This window comes from Manacus candei, unplaced genomic scaffold (genome assembly GCF_025592945.1).
Source record: "Manacus candei isolate 608988 ecotype Guabito, Panama unplaced genomic scaffold, ASM2559294v1 h1tg000035l, whole genome shotgun sequence".
In the NCBI taxonomy this organism is placed as follows: Eukaryota; Metazoa; Chordata; class Aves; order Passeriformes; family Pipridae; genus Manacus; species Manacus candei.
This window is the reverse complement of record NW_026138083.1, coordinates 1,068,610-1,078,467: the sequence shown is the minus strand read 5'-3', so window position 1 is coordinate 1,078,467 and position 9,858 is coordinate 1,068,610. Positions and strand designations below refer to the sequence as shown.

Sequence of the window (9,858 nt, the reverse complement as noted above, 5' to 3'; positions counted from 1 at the left end):
GGGCTGAAGGTACCGAGGGTTTGGAATCGACGCCGTAATTATTTTTCTGTAATTGTTTTTCTTTCCCAGAAGGACCAGAGCGGGGTGGGGCGAGCAGTGCCGAGGGGCTGGAGCTCCCCACACTGAGTGGGCAGCGAGCCTTGCAGGGCCTGGTGTTTTCCCACTTTTCCACCGCGTGTTGAGGATTTTGGGATGGTCTAGGCTCTTGCTATAGAACCTACTGGGGGACTTCATGCTGCAAGAAATCATGGAAAATGGCAGCAGGAACCCCAACAGGAGCAGTGTGTGCTCCCGCATTCCCTTCTCCCAGAGAGCAGGTTCCCATCCATCCACGTGCTGAGGAACCGTCAGTCCTGTCGCAACAACGGGGAAACAGGAGTCTGTGAGGGGGGTCCCGGGAGGGCTGGAGCCCCCCAGCCATGGCCTGGCCCTTCCCTGCTGTCCATTCTCTGTTTTGGGGGGATTTCTGCTGCTTCCCTTCAGGTAGCGACTGGAGCCGGACTCTGCGCTCTGTGCAGCACCTCCCGCCTCTCCAGGGGGCGCAGGGGGTGGGAAAGGGGCTGGAGAAGGGAGTACCGGGCTGGGAGAGGGTGCAGAGCTGGGAAAGGGGTTCCCGAGCGGGGGCAGGTGGTCCTGGCCCAGGCGGAGCGGGGGGACCTTCGGGGGCTCTCCCGCACGGTGCTCGCTCCACCCGGCAGCGGCAGAAACAGGTTTTCTGGGGGAAAAAGCCCAACCCCTGTGGGGACGGGCCGGTGTCCCGGGGGATGGATGCCCGGAGCCGGCCGGTGTCCCATGGGATGGATGGGGGGGCCGTGCCGGTGTCCCATGGGATGGGTGTGCGGGGCCGTGCCGGTGTCCTATGGGATGCGGGGGGCCGTGCCGGTGTCCCATGGGATGGATGTGCGGGGCCGTGCCGGCGCCGGGGCGGGGAAGCGCCGCGTCCCCTGCACGGGGCAGCGCGGGGGCGGCGCGGGCGGGGCGGGGAGAGCGCGGGGAGCCGGTCCCGGAGAGCGGCGGGGCCGCACCGCACCATGCCGGGGGTGCCGGGGCCGCGGGGCCGCCTCCCGCCGCTGCTGCTGCTGCTGCTGCCGCTGCTGCTGCCGCTCCCGGCCGCGCCGGCCGCCCAGGTGAGAGGGGAGCGGGACCCCGGGAGGGGCTTTATGGGGGGGCACGGGGCTCCTCTCCCCTTCCCACCCCCTCCCCGGAGCCGGAGCGCCCCGACAGTCCTGCGGTGCAATCCCCGCTCCTGCCCCGGGCCCCGGCAAACAGGTGGGCGAAGTCCCAGACCGCGCTGAAACCGCGCTTAAACCGCGCCCGGCTTCCTTCGGGCTATTTTTCCGCCCCCCCCTCTTACCCCACACCTGAAGCTGCCCCCGAGCACACCGGCAGCAAAGAATGCCCGTTTGGGGGTTTTGGCGGGGACTTTACGGCTCCGCGATGGCTCAGCATCCCGCCGGAGCTCGCGCTGGCTCCCGGAGTTAAACCCAGCCCTAACAAAGAGCTGTTTATTAAAGCCAGCGACGCGCCAGCATCTATTTGCTTTTACCTCCCTTCCTCTGGTACCAGGGTATCCCAGAGCTGCCGGCACAGTCCGGCTCATCCCCACCGGCAGCCCGGGACCCCCGAAACTGCTCCCAGGGAACCAGAGGACACCCAGTGCGTTCTTTGCTGGCGCTGGCGTGTTTCTCCTCCCGTTTTGGAAGCGGGAATCGTTTCGGTGTGGTTATGAAAGAGGGGGAAGGAATCCCTTGAGCCAGGTGGGTCAGAGCCCACCGGCTCAACTTACTTTCCCAAAGCTCCACAGCCCCTCTGTGCTGTCTCCCCACTGCGCTCCCTTGGATCTCTGAGCTCTGGCTTTGCTTTTTTTTTTGCCTCGGTTTTAAGTCAATTCCACAGGAATCCCATAATAACGGTGCCCGTCTCCGGCATGAGTCAGTCCCGAGGGAGCGATCGGTTTGCAGGCAGGAGTCCCACCAGCGTTCCTGGCCCCGGCAGAGCTCACAAGACAGCTGTTTTCCTCTTGTTTTGTCATGTGGCAGCGGGACGGGGCTCTGGAGCTCCAGCAGGACGAAACATGAGTTATAGCATCTCTCCCAGGGCTGACAAAGCTATCCCAGCTCTGCCCGGAGCGCGGCGTCACCCGGGTACATTCCAGGGAGGAAGCCTGGGCTGAGGACTTCTTGCCCAGGTGGAAAAAACTCCTGAATCTGCGTAAATGGGGAGAATACAAAATCCGTAGTTGGATCCCGGGTGGCGCGGTAGCACCGACACCGGAGCGGGATCCCCATCCCTGTCCCCATCCCTGTTCCCACAGAGCTGCCTCAGCAGGCAGCAGCTCCTGGCCGCCATCCGGCAGATGCAGCAGCTGCTGAAGGGGCAGGAGACGCGTTTTTCCGAAGGGCTCCGTGTCATGAGGAGCCGGCTCAGCTCCCTCCACTCCACCCTGGCCAAGGCAGCTCCAGAGGCACCCACCGGTGAGTCCTTCCCGGCCTCCCACGGCCTCAGAGCAGCCGGGGTGGGCACGGGCAGCTCGGGATGCTCAGGGCTGGGACAGGTGGAAGTCTGGGCGTGGAGTCACTGGGATTCAGGTTGGCAATTCCTGCTGTAAATTGGAGAGCTTCTCCGGCCTGGGGAGGGTGAAAAGGGTGAGAAGCCCTCACTGGCAAAGCCAAGAGCTCCTGGCAAAGCACAGGAGCAGGCTGGAAAGCTGGTGTCTCCAGCAAAAAGGCCACAGTTTGGTGCTGGGAGTGTGGGGGGACACAAAAATGTCACCAATTCCCTGCCAGCCCCAACATCCCCGCCAGGCGCTCCTTGCGGGGCTGGATGTTGTCAGTGGGACAATATTCCAGGAAAACAACATGTAAAGGGAGGCTTGGAGGGACTGGGTGAGCTCAGGAGAGTTGGGGATGGGAAGGATAAGGCCCTCCCCAAGCTGACCCCTCTCCCTGTGGTCTCGCAGTCTCCTGTCCTGCCCTCCAAGCCCCCACGGATGGGAGGAAGTTCGGCACCAAGTACTTGGTGGAGCACGAGGTTCACTTCACCTGCGACCCGGGTTTCCAGCTCCTGGGCTCCAGCACACGGATGTGCCAGGCCAATGGCACCTGGAGTGGGCAGGAGCCCCGCTGTGAAGGTACTGCTCCTTCCCTGCCTGGGAACGGTGCTTGGAAGAGCAGGATGTACCGTGGCCTTATTTGAGTATGGGGAGCTTTGGGGGCTCACCAAACAGGGAGGGATTGCAGCTGCCTCCCAACATCCCCGGGGATGCTGCTCAAGGAAAACTGGGAATTACAGGTGGAGCCTCCCCAGCAGCTCAGCAGCAGAGATGAGGGGGGAAAAAGCATCGGGGCGCTGCGGGGTCTGGAGCATTCCCAAAGGAAGGTAACGTGGAACGCGGCTGCTTTTCCCGCAGAGATCAGCGAGTGCTGGAGCAGCCCCTGCCAGAACGGCGGGACGTGCCTGGAGGGGCTCAACCAGTTCAGGTGCCTCTGCCCCCAGCAGTGGACTGGGGCCACCTGCCAGCACCGGGCACAGACGGGTGGGTGACCCTCCCCAGGGGGGTGAGCTGGGGGTGCTCCGTGCCCCTTCCTCACCCCGGCGTGTCCCCCCCAGCTCCTCCCGCCTGGAGCGTGACGGACGATCCCGCGTTCAGCCGCCAGCCCCGCTGTGCCCAGGTGGCCCAGGCCCAGCAGTGCAGCTGCGATCCCGGCTTCCACATGAACGGAACGGCCGCCAACGGGCTCTGCCAGGGTGAGCCACGCTGGGAACCGGGACACGGGCGGGGCATGCGGGGCCCTCGCGGAGTCACGGGGCGGGTTGGAAGGACCACAGCGGGTGAGCATGTGGCACAGGGTTGTGTCCAGGTGGCTCTGGAACGTCTCCAGGGAGGGAGCCTCCGTGCCCTCCCTGGGCATTGTGCTCCAGTGTTCAGGCAGAGCTTCCTGGGCATCAGTTCCTGCCCATTCCCTCTTGTCCTGTTGCTGGGCCCCCCTGGTCCAGCCTCTGACGCTTCCCTCTGGATAATGATAAAGATGGATAAGGTCCCCTCTCAGCTTCTTCCTGAGGCTGAACAGCCCCAGCTCCCTCATCTCTTGTAGGAGATGCTCCAGTCCTTTCCTCATGTCCTCTGGACCTGCTCCAGGAGCTCCATGTCCTTGTCCTGAAGAGCCCAGACCTGGACCAGGCACTGCAGATGTGCCTCAGAGGGCTGAGCAGAGGGGAAGGATCCCCTCCCTGACCCACTGCCAATGCTCTTCCCAGTGCATCCTAGGACTCCATTGGCCTTCCTGGCTCCCAGGGCACACTGCTGGGCACAGACAGCTTGGTCCTTCTCCATGGAGCTGCTTACCAGCCTGTGCTGGTGCCTGGGGTTGTTGCTCCCCAGGTGCAGGACCTGCATTTGCTGCTATGGAATTCCAGACAGTTCCTCTCCAGCCTGCCCATGTCCTTCCAAAGGGCTGCACAGCACCCCGGGAGATCAGCCACTATTCCCAGTTTTGCGTTGGCAGGGACCTTGCTGAGGAGGCTCCAACCCCTTCATCCAAGTCCTGGATGGACGAGTTAAAACTGGGCTCAGTATCAACCCTTGGGGGACTCTGTGCTGCTGATCCCAATCCCCTGGGATCTGCCACCGCCCATTTCCCAACCCGCCTCGCCGCCCACTCTTCCCGAGTTTTCCCAGCAGGATGCTGTGGGATCCTGGCTGAATCCCTGTTCTCCGCAGACCTCAACGAGTGCGAGGTGTTCCAGCGGGACGGGGGTCCCCGGCTCTGTGCCCATTCCTGCGTCAACCTTCCCGGCTCCTTCCGCTGCTCCTGCCCCTCCGGATACGTCCTCCTGGGAGACGGCAAGAGCTGCGAAGGTGAGGGAGGGCTGGAATCCACGTGTTCCCAAGGGATTTTTCACTTCCCCCTCCCCTTTCTCTCCATTTCCACAGGCAGAAATCCGAGGGGGTTGGCACAGAGGGGAGGGTGAGGATGGAGCGACGTTTTTGGGGATGGAGGCGGATGGAGGATGTTTGGGTTGGCGGGAGCTCCGGCTGGATGGGGAGCTGGGCAGGGAAATGCATCCCGGGGTTGTGCTGGGGGAGGGAGTGAAGGGAAATCTCCACCTGAGGGCTTCAAAGAGCCCCCAAAATTAAAAGAAAATGCTTTTCTGGAAGCTTGTTTCTCTCCTTTTCATTTTCCTTTTTCTCTCTCCCTTCTCCCCTTTCTCCTTCCCCTCCCGGCGGGGTGGGGGGGAAGATGATGGAGTGATGCTTTGGGGCTGCACCTCCCTGAAAATGGGGATGCCTCCAAAACAGGGAATCCCTGGGAAGAACCAGAAATAATATTAGAACCCCAGAATTCCACAGGAGGGCACCAGCTCGGAGGGCAGTGTCCTCTCCCCCAGTCCCAGGGAAGTTGGGAAGCGGGTGGGAACGGTGGGAGGCCAGCCCTGCTAAAAGGCTCCTCCTGAAAAACAGGGAAATTTTCTGCTGGAATGTGTTGATTGCTGCAATTCAGGGTGAGAAAATCCCGATTTCCCCTTTTCTCCCTGATTTCCACGTGTTCAGTGGCATCTTGTCATTGCTCCCAGCAAACCCTTTGCATTCCAGCTCCTCCAGGTGTCCCACGGGTGTTTAGTAAATAAAAGGGGATGGTGTGTCCAAACAACTGAGCAGAAAGTTTGGAAAAGCAGCTACCCTCCTGCTGCCATTAACCCTTGCTGGCCCAGGGCAGAGCCTGGGGAGAGGAGATGGGATTTTGGGATGCTCCCAGCCATACTCCCATATTTTCTGAGTCCCATTTGACCCATTTCAAGGAGGTTTTGCCTATTTTCCACCGGAATGCACCTAAAAGCGAGGTTGGTTGAAGTCTCCCAGGGTCCTGACCTGCTGCCTGCCCCTGTTTTCCAGACATCGACGAGTGTTCCCTCTCCCAGGATAACTGCACGGGCGGGAGCACCTGCATCAACACCGGGGGGGGATTCCAGTGCGTCACCCCCCAGTGCCCCCCGGCCGTCGGGAACGTCTCCTACGTCAAAACCTCCCCCTTGTAAGTGTGGTTCGGCACAAAACCCATGGCACGGCATCCCTATGGATGCAACAGCGAGGCAGGTGTGGGGCACGGGGATCCCGCGTCCCCAAAAACCTCCTCCCTCGCTTTTCCCCTCCGCAGCCAGTGCGAGCGCAACCCCTGCCCGATGGAGAGCCGGTCGTGCCACCACGCTCCCAAAACCATCTCCTTCCACTACCTGCCGCTGCCCTCCCGGCTCGTGGCTCCCACGCCGCTGTTCCGCATGGCCACGGCGGCGGCTCCCGGCCGGCCGGGCCCCGACAGCCTCCGCTTCGGGATCGCGGGCGGGAACAGCCGCGGGCACTTCGTGGTGCAGCGCTCGGACCGGCACACCGGGGAGCTCATCCTGGTGCAGAGCCTGCAGGGCCCCCAGACCGTCCAGGTGGACGTGGACATGTCCGAGTACCTGGACCGGGTCTTCCAGGCCAAGCACTTGTCCAAAATCACCCTCTTTGTCTCCGCCTATGAGTTTTAGGGGAGGCGGCGGCGGCGCTGGCGGCTCCCGGGCCCCTGCTCAGCGTCCTGTCCTGAGGTGCTTCCCAGGTGGATTGACACCTGCCTGTGTGCAGGAGGAAAACCCAAACGAGGTGGAAAAGAAGCGGGAAGTGGGGCTCCATCCTCACCCCCAGCTCAGGAGGGATGATGTCCTACAGCCACCTGATTTCCTTAGGATTCCTGCTTTTTCCTTTAGGAAGGCAGTGAAGCAGAGCATGTGGGAGGAGGGAGGCTCCTGGCCTTTCCCGCTCTCTTCCCTGCTGGCCTGGGATTGCTTGGACCCCGGCTCCCTAAAAACATGCCTCTGCTTCCCTTTGGATGCTTAGAATCTCCCTGGAGCCTGCTGGGGATTGAGGTCCATGGCCTTTATCCCCTGGGATTGATCAGGGCTGGAAAACTCCATGAACATCCACCTGGCTGGCTCCTGGTGCCCTCCTTGGCAAGCTGGGTAAAGGAGGAATCCCAGCGCTATCCCTGCTCCTTAAACCTCCCCAGTGGGAATACCCTATGGATCTCCCTCGCCGTGACCTCCTGGCTGCGTGTGGAGGTGGGAATATTCCCTGCTCCACCAACCACAGCATCCATCCTGGTGTAGGAGCGCTGGGAAGAGCTGGGATTCAGCTCTTCCCGGGGGGATTCATGCCCCTGCTTGTGCATGTTCTCCTGACATTCTGCATGTTCCCACATTCCGCTGGATTTAGCACAATTAAAGGATGATATAAAGGATGGCACCAGAGTGAAGCACCCAATGGATGTGTGGATGGTGGGAATGCTCATCTGGAGCCATCCAGGAGAGCTCTGGGTCTGGTGGGGCAAGAATCTGTTATCCAGAGTTTTACTTTCCTGCCTTACATTGCTTGGGAGGTGGCTCATTACCCCTGGAGCATCCTCATCCTGAGCATCCCCACCCCTGAGCATCCTTCCCCCCAAGGAAACTTCACCCTGAGCATCCTTTCCCCCGGGAATCCTCATCCCTGAGCATCCTTTTCCCCCCCAGAATCCTCACCCTGGAACACCCTCATCCCTAGGAATCCTCACCCCTGAGCATCCTGCTGAGCTGCACCCACCAAAACCCTTCCCAGTCCTTGCCCCACAGAGGGAGATTTCCCAAGATGGATCTGTCTCCTGAGGGGGGAGATGGATCTCTGCATCCTTTGGGGGATTGAGCTCCCAGATTTTTTTGGGGGTACAGCCTTTCCAGGGGAGCTTGGGATGGGTTGGATCTCTCCAGGCAGAACAAGGAGGGACATTCAGGGCTGCTGCCAGCGGATGGAGGATGTTTGGCTTGGCGGGAGCTCCGGATGGATGTGGAGTCAGGCAGGGAAATGCATCCCAGGGTTGTGCGAGGGGAGGGAAGGGAAAACTTCCTTAAAAAGCCCCAAAATAATAATAATAAAAAAAGGCTTTTCTGGGAGCACGACTGCTCTCCTTCTCCTTCTCCTTCTCCTTCTCCTTCTCCTTCTCCTTCTCCTTCTCCTTCTCCTTCTCCTTCTCCTTCTCCTTCTCCTTCTCCTTCTCCTTCTCCTTCTCCTCCTTCTCTCATTCCCTGGCAGTTCCCAGCCTGGCTGAATGTGCTCCTGCAGCAGGCCATGACCGTATTTTGGGATGATAACAAAATCTGGGAGCCAAGAACCAGGAATCTGGGAGAGGACAAGCTCCTGCCGGGGCAGAATAGTTTCCATGTGCTGCTTTCACCGGATAACACAGCTGGAGACGGGCGCCTGGACTGTGCTCCAGAGGCTTTTCCTTGCGGCGCAATTCCAGGCTGACAACATTTTCCTAATTCCCAAGGCCAGGGTGAGCTGGTTTCTCCCTTTCCAGCCCTGGAAAAGTTTAAGGTCAGCTCTCCGGGCTGCAAACCTCTGGCTGCCATTCCAGCTGACTCGAGGAGATTTTTTTCCCTTCCCAGAGTGGCTGTTCCAGCGCCTTTCAGACTTCCCGAGGCTGGAAGGTGCAGAGAGAGGCTCTTCCGGCCCTGAAATACACCTTTTCTTCGGGATAATAATATTTTGGAGCCGAAAAAAACAGCTGGAATTCTTTGGCTCCCCTTTGATGGGCACAGCTAGCTCCAGAGGCTGCCTCAAAAATCACTATTTCTCACCCCAAATGGCTCAGGGGGAGAATGCAAAGGATGAAGGAGAGAAATCTTGGAATTTCTTGGAATTTGGGAGACTGGGTTGGGAAAGCAGTCTCTCTCCTCCTTACTCCATGAGGAGGGACAAGCCCCAAGCTCGAGGGGGGGGGGGGGTGTGGGGTGTGATGAGGCAACTACAACATCCCATCCCATTTTCTCATCATCATCCTCCACTTCCCAAAATCCATTCCTCATGGACCTTTCCCAGCAGAGCATCCCAAGCCTGGAGCATCCCTGAGCTTCTCCTCACCCTCAGTCTGAGCTACAGTTAAAAGAATGATAATTATTAAACACGTACAGGAACTTACCTTCAACTACATGTTAAAAATCAGAATATTTAACCAATATTTAAGGATTTTTCCTTTTATTCCGGATTTGAAATCCCATTTTTTTTCCTTCCCTATAGCCTGGGGAGATGGTACTGAGCCCTGTGGGCACCATGGAGTTAATTGGTCTGCGTGATGGGGCTAATTAGGACTAATTAGCCCTGATGACGCTCCCCAGCCACCAGCACCTCCCCAGAGCCCTGTGTCAGTCCCAGCACTGCTGGAATGCCGTTTTCCAGTTGTTTCCTTGGATTTGCCTCGTCTCCATGACGATTTGGACCCTCAGTCGAGCTTGGCTACACGGGAGGTGGTTCTCCTCTCATGGACCTGAGGCTCTTCCCAATGGGAACCCATGGGAATACATGTGGCTGTTCCCTCTTTTTTTTTTTTTTAATAAATCGTATTTTTCCTTTGGATTGCTGACGCTGGAAAAAAACCGAGTCCCACGTCCCGAAAAGCCCCGCGAGGCAGGGAGGCAGACCGGAAAAGGGGGAAAAAAAAAAAAGAAAGTAACTTTTTGGGGGACATTTTTAATTAAGAAACATCCCGCCCGCTCCGACGGCCAGGTCTTCCCTTCGCACGTTTATTTATTGTTTTAACCGCTTCTTTGTCACGCCCTGACATCGCCGAACCGCGATTCCAAGGGAAAACACTTTTATCTCGGTGGCGGCGTCACGGCTGCCCCGGGGACGCAAGTTTTATGTAATTATTATTAATGTCACTAATGAGCCCCGCGGGGCCGGATCCCCCCCCCCGCACCGCCGCCAGGGGGCGCTGCCCTCAGCGCGTGTGGTGTGGGGGGGGCGGCCATGACGCAGCAGCGGCGGCGGCGGGGGGGCCCCGTCGCCGC

At 59.5% G+C, this 9,858-nt stretch overlaps 1 protein-coding gene across 1 annotated transcript; it reads left to right on the top strand.

The window, feature by feature from the left end:
* The first annotated feature begins 34 nt into the window (after nucleotides 1-34).
* FBLN7 (fibulin 7) lies at nucleotides 35-9,244 on the top strand. Its single transcript, XM_051792735.1, has 8 exons — nucleotides 35-1,127; nucleotides 2,315-2,474; nucleotides 2,960-3,130; nucleotides 3,410-3,535; nucleotides 3,610-3,747; nucleotides 4,721-4,858; nucleotides 5,894-6,032; nucleotides 6,156-9,244. Exons 1-8 carry the CDS (start codon nucleotides 420-422, stop codon nucleotides 6,526-6,528), a joined length of 1,953 nt encoding a protein of 650 aa, XP_051648695.1. The 5' UTR covers nucleotides 35-419; the 3' UTR covers nucleotides 6,529-9,244.
* Nucleotides 9,245-9,858: the final 614 nt, after the last annotated feature.